Below are 20,784 nucleotides of genomic sequence, written 5' to 3' on the forward strand. Positions count from 1 at the left end.
GTTAAGCGTGCTATTCCCTATTTTAAGTAAATTATTAATTATTTTGGCCTCTTTTAAGATTGTTTATAGTCATTATAAGCATTTTTCTTGTCATGGATTTGATTTATTGAAAAGCATATGCATTGCATACACTACACATGTTCCTACATTGCATTCAGTCCTCACCTTGACTATAAGTGGCTCTTTGTGTTATTGTGAATAGATAACCATCCCAGAAAGTGGAGGAACCTTTTTCTTCATTCAGCATATATTGGGCAATTTCACCTGACTGAGGTTCCCTTAATCTTAGCTCCCTAGAAATGTCCTAAATTATTGCATCAACATAGCATGTTTTAAATTGCACGATTTGTGATATTTTCCACATGCATCTACTTTTACCTAGTATTTAAATTAGGGACACTAGAAAATTAGTAGTAGTCTTGATTTGATATTTTAAACCTTGGATTAATTCTATAGCACCAAAGTGGCATAAATCATGGCAAGGGAAAAAGATATTAGATCTCAATTTTTTCACTCTCTTAAGGATTACTACTTGGAACTACATAAAGTTGCATTTAAAGACATCATAAGCAAATGACTTCACCTAAGGTTATGTTTGGTTTGAAGGAAAAGGTAGGAAACCTATACAAGGTTTGTAAAGGTTTCCCTACCTCTTTCCTTTCCTTTCCCTACTTTTTCCTTCAAACCAAACACAGTCTAAAGGAAGGTCATTGTTTGGGTAGCTTTTTAAATGATGTAAAGTGATTGGCATGTTTTTTCATAGTTTAGAGGATTATTCTGCCCAAAGGTGATTAGCCTTAAAGAGTTGTGGTTAATTATGACCAATAACTCTAATTGGTAAATTAATGAGAGAACCACTTGTAACTCCCAATCTCGACCTAAGGGAGAGATGATTGTGATGGTGTGTTGGGTTTCTCAAAAGACCTGTGAGAACCGTTTGCATGTCACCTTTTCAACCTCTAAAGGAGGGACTATAATGATGCACTAGGTTTTTCACCAAAGGTTATCACATGCAATAACTTTGGATGAATCTAATTGATGCTTCTAGTTTGGCATCTATGGTTGCAAGGTTTTTCACCAAAGCTTATCAAAGTCGGTGTCTTTCTCATCCTGAAATGTACCAATTTATTCTGTTGATGGATCTCAAATAAATATGTATGATGGCAGGGATGATGATTCAGAAGTGGTGTCCAAATGGCATATCTATGTGACTGGTCATAGTTTAGGTGGTGCATTAGCTACCCTACTTGCTCTTGAGTTTTCATCAAGTCAACTAGCAAAGTGAGTTTTATATATTTATTATTGCATACAGTATATGCATTCTCAGTGATCAAGTAAAGATATGATTCAACTATTTTTTCCTATGGCTGGATATTACAAGTTTTTCATGCTGGCTATTTGCTGATTGATGTATTTCAGATATTTGATTATAATTTCATCCCATTTGTTCTCTCTCTTATCTTCATAAAAATCGTTCCATTTTTTCTTCAAAATAATATTTCAATTATTATAGTAAATGGACTTGCTACTGGATAGAGCAGAATGGCAGATTAAAAGATTAGGTAATAAGATATCATGTTTGAAAGAAGAGTTACAATCAGAGAGAAAATAAATCTACAACACAGAATTTCCTTAGGCCATGTGCTTTTTTTGGAAACACATTTACCTGGGAAAATGCACTTACCTAGGTAAGTGTTTCCTGGGTAACACTTACCAGGGTAAGTGCATTTACCCATGCTTGCTTTTTGTTTGATTTATCCAGGTAAATGAAATCCCTTACTTTCCCACGTTCTTTTGCAACACCTATTTTCCTGGGTAAGTTGTTATTTTTTAATCTCTTTCCAATTTTACCCTTTCATTGTGTCAGTCATTAGGAAGGGGATTTTATATTACAACTACAAAAGATTTGGCTATCTTAGCAATCAAATACCAAACAGCCCATAGAAGTATTAGAAGTAAAGAATGATGCTTTCAAAATATAAATTAATAATTAAGAAGCAAAAAAACTGATTTCACTTTGGTTTCACAAGCAACTGTTTAATTTCCAAAATTGATAAACTACAACCGTCTCAAGAGATGTACCAAGCAATCTTATTGAATGGGTTAGTGCAGTTTGGAACCCTCATAGAGATTTAAATGATTAGGGGGTTCCCTAAGTTCTTGACTTACTGGAAAACCTACACTTAACCCAATCATGCATGGAAATGACAAAAGACCTTGGAGATAGAGTAAGGATGGAATGTTCTTGGTCAGATCTTTTCATGATTGGCTGATTGGTTTTGAGGAAATCAACTTTCCTTGCATTGGTCGATCCCCAACTTGGCGATGACATGCTCGGCATGCTAGACCTTCTCAGCCCGAGTCAAGGTGTTAGACAATCTTAGTAGTGCGGTAAAATACTAAGGTCACAGTCACAGTTAGATGTGGGTGCTAAATCAAGTGTTGAAACAAAATATCAAGCTTGCAGATCTATTTATTAAAGCTTCTAGTTAACTTAGAGTAGATTTTATCATAACCATATTATTGGAGCAGGGGCAACCTTGTTATTGTAGTGGAGTACATCAGATAGTTAGGGTGGTGAGAATTTTTTTTGATAATTCTTTTACTGTTTGGATTTTATAATAACCATTATCAGTTAACTTAGGAACTTTTCATTGTACTGGTCATCTTTGGAGCAATCAGCCATATAAAATGGATAGGAGCTGGATTAATCTCCCAGGGTACCCTTCATAGTACATAGCCTCTCTTCTAGGAATAAGTTTCATTATATGGTATTTGATTTGGTAATATGTTGTTTGGGGTTTAATGCATTCTGTAGGGATGATCCAGCATATATTGAGGGAGCGCAAAAATTTATTAAATTTGTTGTTAATGGATCTCGTGGTGATAGGATATTGTGTCCATGTAAAAAATGTGTTAACTTTGCATTAGAAGATAAACATGAAGTCTTGGGGCATTTATTGTGGAATGGGATGATAACAAATTATACTAATTGGACTAAACATGGGGAGAAGAAAAAGAATCCTAATGGAAATAATGCACCAAATGTGGATGTTGATATGCATGGAATGTTGCGGGATGCTTTTGAACTATCAGACCAAGTGTATGAACAAGTGAATTAAGAAACTGAGGGACTAGATGAATATGCAAGAGTGACGTCTAATACAGTAGCTAAAGAATATTTGTTAGGTGATGTTGAACAAGATTTGTACCCAGGCTATAAAAATTTTACAAAATTATCATTTATAGTGAGGCTATTTCAGATTAAGTGCCTTTGTGGGTGGTCTGACAAATCGTTTACCATGTTACTTAAGCTATTGAAAGAGGCTTTACTAGAAGGTGAGGTGTTGCCAAGTTTGTACTATGAAACAAGGAAGATCATGAGGCAATTGGGTTTTGACTATAGTAAGATTCATGTGTGCCCTAATGATTGCATGTTATATTGGAAGGAAGATGAGCATAGAGACACTTGTAAGGCTTGTGGTACTTGTCGATGGGATCCTTCTTACAACACAAATAATGGCAATGAGGTATCTTCATCTAAACATAAGGGAAAGATTCCAACCAAGGTTTTACGCTATTTACCTTTGCGACCAAGGCTACAAAGGTTATTTATGTCATCCAAAACTGCTTCATCCATGAGATGGCATGAAGAAGGATGTAAGAAAGATGGGGTATTAAGGCATCCCGCTGATTCTCTAGCTTAGAAAACTTTTGACAGAAAACACCCATCATTTGCATCAGATCCGTGTAATGTAAGATTTGGGTTGGCAAGTGATGGTTTTTGTCCATTTGGAATAATGTCTAGTTCTTATAGCATTTGGCCTGTTGTTCTTGTCATTTATAATCTACCCCTTTGGATGTGCATGAAGCAACCATATATGATGTTGTCTTTATTGATTCCTGGACCGGGTGCACCAGGTAATGATATTGATATATACTTGTAGCAATTGATGGAAGACCTCATTGATTTATGGGAAAATGGTGTACTAACATATGATGCATCAAAGAAAGAGTTATTTTTATTGCGTGCAGCTGTCATGTGGACAATCAACGACTTCCCTGCTTATGCTAATTTGTTAGGGTGGTCTAGCAAAGGTAAATTGGCATGCCTTGTGTGTCAAAAGGATACTTGTTCACTAAAGTTGAAGAATTGACACAAGTTCTATTATATGGGTCATCATAGATTCTTAGATGGAAATCATAGGTCTTGACATGATAAATCATCATTTGATGGTAATGAGGAGTGGAGATTAGCACCTATAAGATTAACAGGGAAGCAAGTGATGGATGATGTGCAAGGATTAGAGTACACACTTGGGAAGGGAAATGAATCCAACGGTGGAAGAAAGAGAACGTGGGGAGAACTCTAATAATGATAATCATAATGGTGATAAGCACAATTGGAAGAAATAAGTATATTTTTAATTTGCCTTATTGAGAAGATCTGTTGTGACACAATTTGGACATGATGCACATAGAAAAGAATATATGTGATAGTTTATTGGGGACACTATTGAACATTGAAGGGAAGACAAAAGGCAACTTAAAACGCGTCAGGACTTACAACATATGGGCATCAGAGAAGAACTTCACCCTAAGCCTGGTTCTCGGCCTGATGGAACCTATCTACCTGCAGCATGTTACACAATGAATAAAAATGAGAATATTTTTTGTCAAGTGCTTGGTAATGTGAAAGTTCCAGATGGGTATGCATCCAACATTTCATGCTTAGTGCAAGTGAATAATAATTACAAGCTTAAGGGGCTGAAGAGTCATGATTGCCATATACTAATGCAACAATTGCTTCCCATAGCCATACGGAGGGTGTTACTGAAGAATGTGAGTTCTGTTTTGGTTGAATTATGCATGTTCTTTAGGGACTTATGTTCAACGGTTGCGACGGGTTATGGCTTTGCTAGTCTAGAATCCAATATTGCAATAGTACTTTGTCAGTTAGAGATGATTTTTCCACTTTCATTTTTTGACATTATGGTACATTTGCCCATCCACCTAGCAGAAGAGGCTAGGCTAGTTGGGCTACTTCAATATCATTGGATGTACTCAATAGAGAGGTATGCCAATTATATTCAATTTTGAACATTTTCTATTTTATTAATCTATTGATTAAACCATTTCCACTCATTCTATTTTTCATGGATAGGTATCTTCGTACGCTGAAGTCATATGTACAAAATAAAAGTAGACCAAAAGGATGTATAGCCGAGGGGTACATAGTGGATGAGTGCATGACCTTCTGTTCTAGATACCTCCAAGGTGTTGAAACTAGTCTAAATAGGCCAATAAGAAATAAAGGGGATGGGCTTCATGAACTCGACGAAGGATTTGAAATTTTCTCAAGCATATGCCATGGCATTGGAAGTCCCTCTAATGTTCAACTAGACAAGGAAACACTGATGAAAGCACACCTGTATGTATTAAGCAATTGTGATGCTATTGGCCCATATATTGAGTAAGTTTACTAGGTTGCTGTATGTTTGAGGTTTCTGATGAATAATTCTCCATTATAACCACGGCTCATGTTTACAATTCTATGCAATTGTAGGGAACACCTTGAAAAGATTCGTGGAGAGAACCCTAGATCATGGCCATATGTTGTGTAGAGAATACACAATAAGGAGTTTCTTAATTGGTTTATGAACCATGTTAGTAATGCATACTTTAAGTTTCCTTTTGGGAAATATTTGATGTTAATCAACTATCATGTTTCTAATAAGATATCCTTTAAATTTTATATAGATAATGGCACTGCATATTGAGGGAAAGGAATAAATTTTGAACAGTTTGAATTGGTTGGCCAGTGGCCCATGCATAGCTACAAAGAGATATAAAGGAGTTAGCATAAATGGGTTTAGGTTTCATACAAAGGAACATAAAGCCAATAGAAAAACCCAAAATAGTGGCAATGTTGTAACTACAAAAACAAATAGATTTTCTAGTACGTGAAATAAAAACCCAGTTTTAGGTGGCATTGCATATTATGGTGTGCTCACCGATATCATAGAATTGAATTATTATGAGCATTTGAAAGTAATGCTATTCAAGTGTGACTGGGTTGATGTTGCTCAAGATAAGGGGATGAAGGTTGACGAATTTGGATTTACCCTTGTCAACTTCAATCACTTGTTGCGTACAGATGAACCATTTGTTTTAGCCTCTCAAGCGGAACAAGTATTCTATGTCCAAGATCCCATTAACTCAAATTGGCATGTTGTTGTCAAGACAAAATCTAGAGACTTATATGATATGCGTGGGGATGATGATGCAAATGAAGCTGATGGTGAAACTTTAGAAGAGCCTCACAATGTGTAAAACTTGGCAAACAATATCTCATTAAGTGGTGATGATGTTAGTTGGGATAGAACAGATGCACCCGGTATAGAGCTTGAGCAAGCTTATGATTCCATACAATCAGTTGGAGTGGGTGAAGAAGATGACGATTATATTGAATCTGATGATGCTAACAATAATGATGGGGACATTGACAGTGATGCCATTAATTTTGAAGAAAATGATGAAGATGATTTTGACTAAAGTTAGAGTCAATGTGAATTTTATTGTATCACTAGAGAACAATTAAATATTATTTTAGGTTGTATAATGCCTTACAAATTCCAAGTATTCCGTTATTTTAACTTTGTGCATGGTTGGTTAATGGTTTTTTTTTTTAATCTTTGTGCATATTTTTGTTTCTTTTTCTCTTGAGTCACTGGTGGTCAACTTTATATTTCTTTCTTTTTTAATTTTAATAAATTAAAATAAGTATAAACTAACCATTTTGAAAATAGGTGAAAATGAGTTTGCGTTGGCTAACTAGAAGAGAAAGGTTCACAAGCAAGCCAGCCAATACCCCAATCAACCACTATACCAAGACATGAGAGTGAGGATGATGCAACCAAGTGGTCAAAGAGCAAAGCAATTGATTAAGTTTTTGGGTTCTATTGCACGAATGCCATATAAATTGCCCATAGACTTTGTAGACTAGAGAAAAGTCCCCGATGAATTAAAGAATGACATATGGGACATAATTGAGGTAATCAATACATTTTGCATTTAATATTATGATTTATCTTGTGTAGACATATTGATTGGTGTTTTATTTTGGTTTTAGAAAAAAATTTGATGTTGATGAGCGGTTGAAAGACTTTTCTATGAAGTCCTTGGGTAAGAAGTGGAAAGATTGGAAATGTGATTTGAAGACCAAGTAATTTGAGCCAAATCCAGATATTGCAGATCAATACAAATTGGCAAACGGGGGTTGATCCAGAGCAATGGAAGAACTTGGTTAAATTTTGGAAGTCTGAGAAGGGGATTGTAAGTGTGATAGATATTCTAAAACAGGCTCCATATTGAATGAATTGAATATCTAACATAATTGTATATGATTATAGGCACGAGCTACAATCAATAAAGCTAATCGCTCCAAGCAAAGATTAAAGCACACTGCTGGTGCAAAGAGTTATGCAAGGATTTGGGAAGAATTGGTAATCATGTTATTTGATTTACTGATTTTGTTGTTAGTAAATCTTTTATGTGTTAAGAATGGAAATATATATAATTTTTTTTTATAACAACGAAAGAAAAGGAATAAAGAAATATTGCGTACAGAGGTATTTATTGTGACTCATAGGAAGAAAGATGGGGCACCTATTGATCCACAATCTTCTGATATAACGGTAACCATATTTTAAATATAAAACCTTAAAATTTATTAATGACATGTTAAACCATTATTATTAATAACATATTAACATATGGTCTTCTAATGCATTCAATATTTGTGTTCTACTTAAGGAACAAATGCAAAATTATATGTCACAAGATCCAGAAGATCAGGTAGAGGATAATGGACTGAATGACATATATGCTCGTGTCATGGGTCTAGAGCGTCATGGTCAAGTGCGTGGACTAGGGTTGGGTCCAACCCCAACTAGGTTCAATGGCCCCCGACAGAGGAATGATGTGCAAACAATGAGCTTGAGTATATATATATATATATATATATATAATACTAAATTTTATTATGGACTAAATTGATCTTTGTGCTCATCATTTATAAATAAGGTCTCCCAAGGGGAATCATCTCAGCTTCCAAACCACTCTTCAGTTCATGCTTTTCAAAGCCCCTTTTACCATCAATTTAGTGCCAACCATAACAATGATTTACAGAATTTAACTGTAAGTGTTACTTTTTATTTCAAACATTTATTTTTAAATAATACAAAGACATTTGTAAATGATTTAATTGCATTTGTAGGAAAACACGAAATGCTATTTGTTGACTAGCCATCAAGGATGTTTGCCTTTGTAGCAGAAGCAACTATTATAAGTACCAACCCATCAAAAACTGTAGGTGGTATCCGACTTGGTCCAGGATGGGTTGAGGTTGTGATTGACATTCCTATCATTAATGATGCACCTCTAGTACGTCCACATGGACGTTACAGAACAATTGGAAGTGCTGTTGGTGTACCAATTGCTTGGTTTTATGGATTTGTAAGATTCTTTGTTTTATCATTTGTATCCTTATGATTAAAATTTTCAACATTAATTCTAATATCTATCCTTTTTCTATTGCAGATTGAAACAATTTGTTAAGCAGATTTACATTGGGAGCATGGGATGTCTTTGCATCACTCGTTATCTTTTGAATCACCCCTTGTCTTGCAAGAGGACAATTGGATTTTTTTATTGAATAATTTATTTAAGATGCTTATAATAAATCATTTTTTTACATTAAATGATTTTGTTCACACTTCCACCTTTTATTTTGATTGGTAAAGTGCTTATTTCCTTTGAATACCATATATTATGCTGGTTATTAGAAAAAGAAGGCTTGATGGAGAACTTCTATGGGAATCAGTTAGGACTTGTTTATGGAGTCAGTTCAGTTCCATATCTTGTGCCTGTACAAGATATGCAGTTGGAGCAATCGATGGACGTGCTGCATTAATTAGCATGTCTAGATCCTTCTGAGGAGAATGCGAAGGGGTAGAATGGGGAAGAATGATCTTTCAAGAGTATCACAGGAGCTTGCTTACTTGGCAAGTGATGCTGACCTAGTTATCTTGGAAGGGATGGTAAATTATCAAATCTCATGACTCAAACCTGCCTTTTCGTTAGTTTGAGATTTTACGCTTTCACCAAGCTGGAAAGACAATACATATTAACAACATTTGATGGTTAATAGTTCTTAGAATGCATTGTGTAAAGCCTATGAGGAATTGGGTCATTCCTTTGGTAGATCAACCAATTAGTTGCCAAGGACTTAGGACAGTCTCTGGACCAGTCCAAAATGGTCCAAAATATTCATTGGACTGGATTGGACCAGGTCCATTTGTAATGGACTCACATTGGACTGCACCGGATTGGACCAAATTCAGTCCAATTGGCACCCCTAATTGGATATAAGCACAACAGAGATTAAGCTAAGCTTAGCTTCTACAGACTATTGACACTTGTATCCAAGTGACCTGTGATTCTTATTATCATGTCTGGAGGAGGCATGGATATCTCATTTGCCAAAGCCAACAACAAAATTATGAGTATTCTCTGGGTTGGTTACCCTGGCGAAGCTGGAGGGGCTGCTTTAGCTGATGTTATCTTCAGCTATTACAATCCAAGTAAGCAAGCATGATTTGGTTTGTTGTTTCCTAGAAGGACTCTTAGCTTTCTCTTCTAGAATTTGGGAACTGAATTGTCTACTCATTTTTTATTCTCAGGTGGAAAACTACCCATGACATGGTACCCACAAGCATTTGCAGACAAGGACTCTTAGCATAAACCCTCTGCTGCACCAATAATTCCCTCCCATTTGCAATTCTGTAAGATGGTTCAGACCTCCTAAAGTATCCGGTATCCCTCCATTCATTCTGTTATCAGATAGCTTCAGCAGTTCTATATTCACTAGATTGCCAAGTTCCACTGGTACGTAGCCTGTGAAGTGGTTTATGCTAAGGTCAAGCCTCTGGAGCTTTGTACAGTTTCCCAACTCATGAGGGATACTACCAGATAGTTGGTTAGAAGAAATATTTAAGATCACAAGCTGTGCAGTGATCTTAAGCTTTGTCACTGATCACAAGCTATGCAGTAATCACAAGCTGTGCAGTGATATCTTAAGTTTCTAGTGAAAGCATTGTCATTCAAAGCAAGCAACTCCAGGCTACTGCAGTTCCCAAGCTCAGGAGGAATCTCCCCAGATAAATGGTTCTGCCAAAGAATCAATGTAGTTAGATTCTTAAGCTTTTGGATCTCCCTGGGAATAGAACAATAAAAACATGTGCCAAATAGATCAGGGAATTTCAAACGGACAGTTTTATTACTACAAGGCATAACTGGGATTTGTCATATTACACTATGCACTCCATCACTTGTATGAGATGACCATTGGATTTAGATTGAACATTTGTCCATGTCAGTTTGGACCTAGGTTGCTGATACATTCAAACAAACATTTTCATTTATAATATGCTCAGGGTTAGTACCATTGGGTTGCTTGTGTTAATGATAACATTGCCTTTCTATTTATGCCATTTTGTAATTTTTTGTCATGTTACAGAGATATGACATTGTCAATGGTGTGGTTGAAGTAGAAGGTGTTACAAACGAAGCTGCAACAGATCAAGAAGAGGACAAAGGTGCAGAAGGTGCCTGATGAGAGCAAATCTGGTTGCTTTTATTAGTTTTTAAATTATGTTAGATTTTTGTTTGCCATGTCTGATCATTCACTTATGCACTCGAGCAGAGAAGGGAGTTCCTAATTTCTGGCTCACTGCTATGAAGACCAATGAAATTCTAGCAGAGGTGGTAAGGGAACATGATCTACAAATTTTCCTTGTTGGTTGTTTCTAAAGTGATTGACTTTTTGCATAAAGGCATATGAATTTTTGCACCAATCCATGTGAATTTCTTGAATGGGTTCCTTCCTTTCTGGTCCTCAATCTCAGCTAACCTATGGTAATCCATAAGCATCAGGAGTGATAGGTTCTATAAGTTTGAGAGATTTGGTAATTTTTGCATTTCTGTGCAACCACTTGCATACATTCTTTCCAGACTTGATGGAAGCTCTGGTATTGATTTAAGTTTTTTACAGTCTTGTAGTGCAAGTTCCTTGAGTTGAGAAAGGCCATGGAAGTGCTTTAAGCCTTGTGCAGTCACCCATCCAGAGGTTCTTGAGCTTAGAAGTTCTGGCCAGCAGTTCAGTTATGCACACGACCATAATCCAAGCCTGGGTCTCAGACCGATTGAAAGGGTTAAAAAATAAAAGCAATTTAGATAAATTGTTATACTGAGGTTTATTACATCTGATACTTGGATTTTAACTTAGTATAATAGTGGAATACCTAAACTTGTAGAGGATAAACTGACCTGAAGCCATCTAACTTGTAAGGGATCATTTAGCTAATAAGTTGGGCTGAACTCTTGGTCTCACCTGCAAGCTGATGCTAGTGTAGCTCTTTGATAGCCTTACTGGTTGCAACGTTGAGATTGAACATAATGCACAGTTTAATGCAATTACCCTATGTAATTTTGTACTTCTAAAATGCTCTTGAAAGTTCTAATAACTGATATTACCACCATGAGGTGGCATTTTTCTTTCTCCCTAAAGTTGAGCAGTTATGTAGGTCGTGCTTAATCATTTAGTTATAGCAAATTGCTGAAGTTCCTCAATTCAGATGGTATAAGTCCCATGTGCGTTTTGGATTTCATCTTATGCCTTTCTTCTCATTCTTTTGTCTTTTTTGATTCACTTTCTTCCTTTGGATGTAGCGGCTGTTGGGCCTGTTTCCTAATGGTTTTTGGGTTCAATTTTGCTAGACATTGTCCAGACCATTATTGATCCTCTCAATTGCAATTGTTTTTTCTGATCAATCAGAGTGCAATAAAGAAACCTCAGAGGAGACCACTAGTTGTCAACAATATTTGGAACCACAATCAGAAGAGTCAACTCTTGATACAAGATACAGTGGATGAGTGAACATTTCAATGCCTAACTTGATACAAAGTCAAACTTAATTTTAACATTTTAGGCTTCTTGTATACAAGTTCTAAATTTTATTTTTTAAGTACATATATGTTAAATCAATGTTTATTGAGTGTCCCAAAGTGTGGTGTGTTCTAGAATACAAGATTTTGGTCTTCATTGTTGATTAATTACATGTAACGATAATGGATGTCCCTTATCCTTGGTGTGGATCTGATTCTTCTAGATAAGGTGGGCTGTTTAATCACAAACCAAACCCAATTTAGTCTCCTAAATCAATTAAAAACTCAGCCTGAATGCTTCAAGAGTTACCTCTTGGATAGTAGTCTCAAAACAAAATACATACATATAGTTTCCCAGCACTCAGTATGGGGTTATTAACTAGTATGAGCAGTATTTCTCAAGGCAAAAATAATTCTATGCATTCATTTTTATTAGAAACCCAATTCATTTCTATGCATTCATTTTTAAGCAAAGTAGCTTAAAAATCACAGAGATGGATAAAGTGAATAAAGCCCTTGAACAGGACATTCAATTATTAAAAGAAGTTTCCTGCTTGAGCCAAAGTGAGCTTGATGAGGCCCTCAAAGATAAGGAAAGATTTTTGGCACAGGTTCAAATGCTTGAGATTGAAAAGAAAAGACTTCATGAAGATATGAACACAAAGGAAGCAGTCTTGATTTCTTCTTCTGATCATATTTCGGTCCTTAAAATCCAAAATCAGAAGTTGCAGAATGATACAAGCTTGCTGGACTCTTCTGTTTGCAGGCTGCACGCTGAAATTGACCAAGAAAAACACAGATTGCAAGACAGAATTTCTTCCCTGGAAGCATGCATTTCTAGCCTGCAGACTGATCTGGAGATTAGAAATGCAGAAGTGGAGAGGCTTGAGCATTCTGTCTGTCTCTGTGGAGGAACTTAGATCCAATAGACAGGATTTAGAGTTCCAAATTGACAAGGTAAATGCCTTGAAGGAAGAAAATGCTTCTTTGAAATATGAACTTATGTCTGTTGGGCAGAAGAGGGATGAAATTCTCTCTCTGATAAGATTAAATGCTAAGAACTGTGTTGATTTATTTAAAGTTGTGGGCATGGCAGGGAACAAAATATGTGAAGTACTGGAGGAGAAAATTTTGACATTATTAAATAGAATGTTTCAGGAGATATCTGAAAATGAAGAAAGGGTCTTTAAGGTCATAGTAGAGTCGGAGCACTTGGAGCATTTTGCTCAAGAGCTGATCTCTGAAAATTTGTCTCTCCAAGATGAGTTACTGAGGAAAGAAGATGTTTTGAAAGGTCTGCTGTTTGATCTTAGCTTGATGCAAGATTCAGCATCCAATGCCAAGGACCAAAAATTAAGATGAACTTGAGGAAATGGTTGCTGCATTGGAGTCATTAGAAGAAGAACTTGCAGCTAAATCAGTCGAGCTTGATGAGGCTGTTCCCCATGGTCAAATGCTTGAAGGTCATTTGCAAGGGAAAATCAACATGATATCTTCCCTTGAGTTAGATATCTCAAAAGAGTGTGAGTCACTAAAGCTTCTATCAAATCAAAATCTTGAACTGAAAGTTCATGTGGAAGATCTTTTAATAGAAAAAACTTCTACTGAAGAGGAGTTAATAGAGAGAAGAAGAGTGACTGAAAGGTTAAAAGAGGAAGTCCTTGAAATGGGTAATGCCTTGGGAGAAATGAATAATTTCATTGAGTCCTTGAAGAATGACTTGGATAAAGTATCTACAGAGAGGAATAACCTTTACTCCGAGGTTCTTACATTGAAAGAAAAAGTAGAAACTGTGCAGGCTCTGGCTGAAGAAAATGAAGCTATTGCCATGGAAGCTCAACAGGTACGTCTTTATTTGGTGTGGTGATTATTTTAACTCTTTGTCATTTCATTGCCTTTATTCTTTTCTGAATCATGTTTTATTCTGTTACACTCAGATGGCTGAGTCAAGAAAAATTTATGCCAAAGAAAAGGAAGAGGAGGTGAAGCTGTTAGAGAGGTCTGTTGAAGAGTTGGAATGTACTGTGAATGTATTGGAAAACAAGGTGAACTTTGAACTTCATTTCTATTTTAGGTGTAGATCTTTGTTCTTGTTTACCTTTTTACATTGGTATTGCGCTTTTCTAGGTTGACATTGTCAAAGGGGAGGCTGAAAAGCAACGGTTGCAGACGGAAGATCTAGAAATGGAGCTTCAATCTTTGAGGCATCAGATGCTTACAGTACATAATTCTAGCATTATGATGAGTTCAGATACTCAAAATGTTTCAAATGTTGATCTCCTAAGGTTAGGAGCAATTATAATCAAATGCATGTCAGAGTCGTACTGAACTGTTCACTTTGACACCATTATCTATTCTTGCTTTCAACAGGAAGCTAGAAGAAAAAGAGATTGACATGCAAGAAGCCCAAAAACAAATAAAGATTCTTGAGAAGAATGTTGCTGAGAAGGAGGCAGAGGTTCATCTTTCGTATGTTTCATTAGAAGTTCCTAAATTTGTGCACAAGATGGTGAAAAGTATTCTAATAGCATACTGGAATTGACAAGTTTACCATTTATACAGATTTCACAGTGCATAGCACATATTTCAGAGTTGAATTTGCAAGCAGAGGCACAGGCACGTTAGTATAAGCAGAAGGTAGCCCATCAATTCACAATAATAAGTTTTTAAATGTTACAATATTGTCTTATTTTACTCCCTTAGTTGTTAGATGACATCATACAATTTGCTCATTACTGCCTTAGTTGTTAGGTGACATCGTAGAATTTGCTGCCTCCTTGTCCTCCTTTTACCATCTGCAGCTCAACTGACTTTGAGACATGAAACCAGTTCAAAGCATTGGAAGCCATGGCTGAACAAGTCAAACCTGAGCGGACATCCTCCCATGTTGCAAATTTGTCATCGAGTAAACCAGAGAAGAATGCTGCAAAATCTAGGGGTTCTGGTTTTCCTTTTTAATGCATTGGTCTGGGCTTGAGACAGCAAATAAACTCTGAGAAGGATGAGGAACTTAATGCAGGGAGGCTTTGTATAGAAGAGCTTGAAGCATTAGCTGCAAGTTGACAGAATGAGGAGCTTAATGGTCTAGTCCATTTGTAAATGGACCAATGTTGGACTAGACCGGATTGGACCAAATCCATTCCAATTGACAGGCCTAAGCAATAGGTGTTAGATTGCAGACAAGAGCACATGTAAACTATCTCTGGGTCGTTTAGATGAGTGAGAGTGGGGAAGGAAAGTTTTGGGGTGTTTATTTTCTGTTTTCTTTTTTTACAATTATTATTTTAGTGTCTTTTTTTTTTTAAGTATCAATATTAAGTAGGGTTGGGGATGTGGTCATGGTTATAATTTGTTTAGGCCTTTGGGGGTTTCTTCTTGTTGCCCTGCTTTGTTGACTTTTTACATGAACTAATTTTAGTAGATTAATTTATGTTTTGTTTAAGTGCTTATCAGCTTACTAGAACTTGAGTATAAGTGCAAATTAGATTATCAAAATGGATTCTATTGAATTCTGGTTTCAGGTTTCAGTTTCATAATTATGCTTTAGGCTTCAGCAGGTTTAAACTGACATTCTTAATTTAAAAAAAAAAAATTAAACCTACGCCGACAGTCATGCAAATTACCACCTTTGGTAAATCACTATACTTAAACCAGCAGTTTATACAATGTCTACGCCGGCAGTCCGAACCGCCACCTTTGATGAAATACAACATTTATGGTGGCGGTTTATTTACATGACAACCAAGTCTAAGCCGGCGGTTAAAAAAGCCAGATTTGATTACAAATTTTAACTAAGGCAGCGGTTTATGGAAATGACAAGTGAATATAGGCTGGCGGTCAAGGGCGCTGGCTCAATAACTAAACCGGCGGTCAAGGCATCCATTAACGGCAGTTTGAGTTGCTGCCATCCACTATATAAGCCGGCGGTTCTCTAAACACTGCCGAAAAAAGAATGGTTGGACCGGGTCCCTAGGACGGCGGTCTTTGTCTTCTAAGCCGGTGTCCATGACCTAGGATGGCGGCCATTGAACCGCCAGCTCATGTCTATGTCGGCGGTTGAAATGTCTATGCCTTACTTCTCCATATTTTTCACCCCTTATATCTAGCCGACAAAAAAATAGTCGCTATTTTAGCTTTGTCACCCAAAAGAAAGTAAGGCACTAAAATCTTCTCTGAGTGATTCTTCTCCTTCCTCGTACCAAACAACCTGTTGTCTCTTCTTTTCTTCCTCCCTTCTCTGGCTTTTCCTTTTCTTTCCCATTTTTCCCATAAACGGAGTTCGAAGCTTATGGGGGTTTTCATATTCTTGCTTGTGAAGACATCTGGTCATCACTACAAAGAGAAAGGTGTAAATGTTTAGATCTTCTTTCATTGAAGGTACTAAGATTTCATTCCCTAGGGTTATGGTTTTCTAATGCTTATTATTTGTTTGCTTTATATTCACTTTGAGCATAAATCATTTCAAAGTTGTAATTTTAAGGGTTTTCATCTGATTGTATTTTGTTCATTTTAGGAGTCATGGGCCTTCTCTCTTGGTGGAAGGGCAAAGAGGCTCCCGAGATAAAGCAGATCCAAAACCTAAAAAGTCGGCTGAGAAGTCAAGAAACATTGGGCATGAACAAAGCCACGGAAGTTCCTCAACCATGTGAAGTAATAGTGTTTGAATTTGTGACAGCTGCAGCTTCGGCTAATAAGGTGATGCTTGCAGGGTATTGCCCAGTTTCAAATGAACTTAGGCCGTGCCATTTGGAAATCTTGCTTGCTACAGGTTCTGACGCTCTGCATTTTTAGGTAATTTTCTGGTAAACCTGTATAATAGAGAACATCAATCACTTCCATTCCATTGAAATAAAATGGGTTTTGTTTAATGTCTTAAAGGGCTAATTAAACTTGAGATATGGTAGATAATTTGTTGAAAGAGTTTTTGTACATGACGTGTTGATTAATTGTTGATCACTGTCTTAGCAAATAAAATATTTTGTTAGTTTTATCTTTCCCTTTTTTTGTTCTATAAAATTTCTAGGCCATTTAGCAATAAAGATCTGTAGAACAGTGCATTTGAAGTTGTTACTTATAACGAGTATCAAAGGGAAGTTGTTGTCTCGCAAAATATAGTTGGAAGCAAATCGACAGGGCATTCACCTTTCACAAGGTATTCTTATTTGATTGTATTTTAGTTGGTTTGGTTCTTCCAGAATTTTAATTTAGGCTCCCTTTTGAAGCATTTCTGGTTTATTTTTTGCAATCCTTATTGTGTAAAATATCTTTATCATGATTGGTCAATCTATTGTTAATGAAAAAAATAAGAAACTTTGTTACATGAGAAATTTTATTTTTGTTGTTATTATGTTTTTTGCCCCATCTTATTCTTCAAGTTTCCTTTAAATACCTCCTCAATGGGGCTCAAGCTTCTTGAGTTTGCATGCTTAGATGTATGATTAATAGATCCTTTATTGCATTAATTTTTGCTTTGTTAACGAAGTGTTCGTCCATTATAAAAATCTAGAATTTGTTAGCTTGGTTTTGGGAGTGTGACTATTGAAGCATGGAAGGAAGGCCCAGGGTTTTAGGAGTTGCTTCAGTGCTTGATTGCAACTTAAAACTTACTTTACAAATTTTCTGCTTTTATCATTTCATGCAAAATTGTTAAGAAATACAAAAGATCAAATTTTCTCATTGTCACTTAAGTCAGGCTTGCAAAATCCATGTGTCTGTAGCTCCTAACTCAAGAGAAATAATTACATTAGCAACTAGGATTGAAGTATGTGCTTTGGAAATCAATTTGATGAATTAGATTTATAAACTGTGATGGTTCGATGTCCTTTTGAGCTTTCACTTGAACTATTCTTGGAAAGACAACTTAGATGCAAAGAGGAGAAGGCAATGTAATAAGACATGTGTATGGTTCTATGTCCCTTGGATCTTTTGGTAACAACTTTTTATTGTTGTTACCAATTTTGTTGTAGTGGTCGCCCTTCTATTGTATGTGTATTTTCTCTTATTCCATTTTGTGTAGAGTTTTCCAACTTCAGATTAATTAAGAAAAGACGTGTGTATGGAGAGTAGAGCATGGGTGGTGGACAAAGAAAGTCTATGAACCCTTTTCATTTTTTATTGATCTATTATCATCTTTTCTAATGGTGGTTTTGCTTTTATTGTTGGCATTTTAAACCATGTTTCATTACAATACTAGTTCTTTGCCATATTAATTTGAATTTTATATTATATAGTGGAGTTTTTAGTATATTTCTATCTTTCTTAATCATATTATAATTAATTATGTATGATGTCTTTTTTTTTTATTACAGAAAAATGAGACAGAGTAAAATCTTGTTGCCCATGGAAGTAGTAAAATCATGGAGATGATTGTCAATAAGCATTTATGAATTTTATCTTATTCTCGCCAGTAAAATAATTAGTTTTTTTTCTCCTTTCTGTTAACCTGTCTTTCTTGGATTTGGAAGATGAATTTTAAATGAATGACCCCTCATATGCTTCTTTGTCTTAATCAGTTTTCTCTCCCCATTGTTTGGAATTGATTATTTAGTTTCTAGAATATCTAATTGTATGATTGGGAGTGCAAGGAAGGCATGGAATTGAAATGAAATCGCTGGCATATAATGGATAAACTCATTTCTTTTCAATAATCTTAACAAGACTAGGCTAGAATTAAAATACTACAGATTAAAATTGTTAATTCATTTTCGTACCAATTACAAAGTATTTGTAGAAGGATCCTTTGATAGCAAGATAGACAACAGTGACAAGTATTGTCATATACTTCCCATCAAGGTGTTTTGACAATTTTGTTGCAGCAGGAGGATAACCTTGCCACACCAACACAACGGATGAAACTGAATTTTTTGCAAATGACTGATGAAGCAACTATGACAGAACAAATGCCAATAGCTCATGTCCATGTTGTTTACATTTTTTTCAGGTGCTTAAATCCCTCTTCTATTTTTATATGTTAAACCTTGTTGAGCAAGAGAAAGTTAAGAGAGGAGAGAAGAGAGAAAAGAGATGAGTTGAGTGACTGAAAGCCCTCCAGAACTTAGGGGGTGAAAGAATGATTTTATTATTTATATTAGTACAGTCGAACAATATGAACAGAGGAGAAATTACAACAGTACCCTTATGGTACTAAATTTGAATACATAAACAACTGACAACACTCCCCCTCAAGTTGGAGCATAGATATCAATCATGCCCAACTTGTCACAAAGATCATGATGTCTGGAAATGTTTAAACTCTTTGTAAAGATGTCTGCAAGCTGGTTCTCAGAAGTGACATAGGGGGTACACACTTCGCCTGTGATAACTTTCTCTCTGATAAAATGTTTGTCAACTTCGATGTGCTTTGTTCTATCATGTAGCACCGGATTGGCAGTAATGCTTATAGCTGTTTTGTTATCACAAAATAGAGTTATAGGTTTGGTTACTGGGAAACCCAATTCCCCCAACAAATTCTTTATCCACATGCCTTCAGCAACCCCGTGGGCTATAGCACTGGATCTAGTTACCACATTTTGCTTTTTACTCCTCCATGTAATAAGGTTCCCTCCTATAAAGGTGCAGTAGCCATTGGTAGACTTTCTGTCACTTTGGGATCCAACCCAATCTGCATCTGTATAAACTTCAACTTTCAAATGTCCGTGCTTTTGAAACAACAAACCAATACCTGGATACTTCTTTAGATATCGGAGGATTCTCTGCTGCTTCAAGATGAGAAGACCTAGGAGCATGCATGAACTGGCTGAGGACACCAACAACATATGCAATGTCTGGGCGAGTCATAGAAAGTTATAACAATCTCCCTACAAGTCTCTGAAACTGTTTCATATCCTTGAGCGATTCACCACAGCTGTCACCTAATTTATGGTTGGGGTCAATGGGAGAGTCAACTGGCTTCACCCCCATCTTTCTAGTGTCCTGAACTAAATCTAGGACGTATTTCCTCTGAGAAATGAATATACCCTTCTTTGATCGGGCAACTTCAATTCCAATGAAGAATCTAGCAGGTCCTAGATCCTTCACTTCAAACTGAGTGGCAAGAAAAAGTTTCAATTTTTGAATTTTATCCTCCCAATCACCAGTAACAATTATGTCATCCACATATACAATTAGAGCATCAATTTTACCTTTTCCTTTTTTCACAAATAGTGTGTGATCTGATTGACATTGCCTGTATCTTTTCTGCTGAACTGCCACATGGAATCTGCTAAACCAAGCTCTTGGTGATTGTTTCAGCCCGTATAAGGATTTCTTCAACTTGCACACTTTCTGTTCATTGTCTTGGGCTAGAAACCAGGAGGTTGAATTCATGTACACTTCCTCTTCAAGGTCACTATTCAAGAATGCATTCTTGATGTTCAGTTGGTGTAAAACCCAATTCAGATTAGCCGCAAGAGAGAAAATGACTCTAATGGAATTCATCTTGGCAACGGGGGCAAAAGTTTCTGCATAATCAACTCCATACACTTGAGTAAATCCCTTTGCCACTAAGCGAGCTTTATACATTTCCACTGTTCTATCAACCTTATGCTTGACTATGAACACCCATTTACATCCAACTGGAACCTTTCCCTTAGGAAGATCAACAAGTTCTCATGTGCCATTTTTGTAAAGGGCATTAATTTTTTCCCTCATGGCATTTGTCCATTGAAGAACTGAAAGAGCTTCTGCCACATTCTTAGGGATAGGGATACTGTCAATAGAGGTAAGGAAGGCACGGAATGAGGATGAAATGTTCTCATAGGAGACAAAGTTGGAAATGGG

The 20,784-nt window shown here is 36.3% G+C and overlaps 1 protein-coding gene across 49 annotated transcripts in view; it reads left to right on the forward strand.

Annotated features, from left to right (window-relative positions):
- Positions 1–20,784, forward strand: part of LOC104612052 (uncharacterized) — a 35,744-nt gene that overhangs the window by 11,176 nt on the left and 3,784 nt on the right. For 4 of the 49 annotated variants that reach the window (XR_016081172.1, XR_016081175.1, XR_016081171.1 and 1 more), the window contains 14 exons: positions 1,168–1,281; positions 6,810–7,054; positions 7,133–7,335; positions 7,413–8,199; positions 8,279–8,517; positions 8,602–9,644; positions 9,744–12,963; positions 13,103–13,849; positions 13,944–14,051; positions 14,134–14,291; positions 14,377–14,464; positions 14,569–14,643; positions 16,520–17,158; positions 18,315–18,946. Coding sequence is in view for 3 of the 49 variants with exons in the window: in XM_088896333.1 (XP_088752459.1) it covers positions 13,379–13,849; positions 13,944–14,051; positions 14,134–14,291; positions 14,377–14,464; positions 14,569–14,631 (888 nt within the window). In the remaining 46 variants the exon portion in view is untranslated. Of the gene's footprint in view, positions 1–202; positions 274–1,167; positions 1,282–6,809; positions 7,055–7,132; positions 7,336–7,412; positions 8,200–8,278; positions 8,518–8,601; positions 9,645–9,743; positions 12,964–13,102; positions 13,850–13,943; positions 14,052–14,133; positions 14,292–14,376; positions 14,476–14,568; positions 14,644–14,750; positions 15,449–16,519; positions 17,159–18,314; positions 18,947–20,784 lie in introns of those variants that run through there. The other 45 variants (XR_016081176.1, XR_016081173.1, XR_016081174.1 and 42 more) reach the window with 38 other exon arrangements.

This window comes from Nelumbo nucifera, chromosome 1 (assembly GCF_055504915.1).
Source record: "Nelumbo nucifera cultivar China Antique chromosome 1, China Antique-T2T, whole genome shotgun sequence".
NCBI classification, from domain to species: Eukaryota; Viridiplantae; Streptophyta; class Magnoliopsida; order Proteales; family Nelumbonaceae; genus Nelumbo; species Nelumbo nucifera.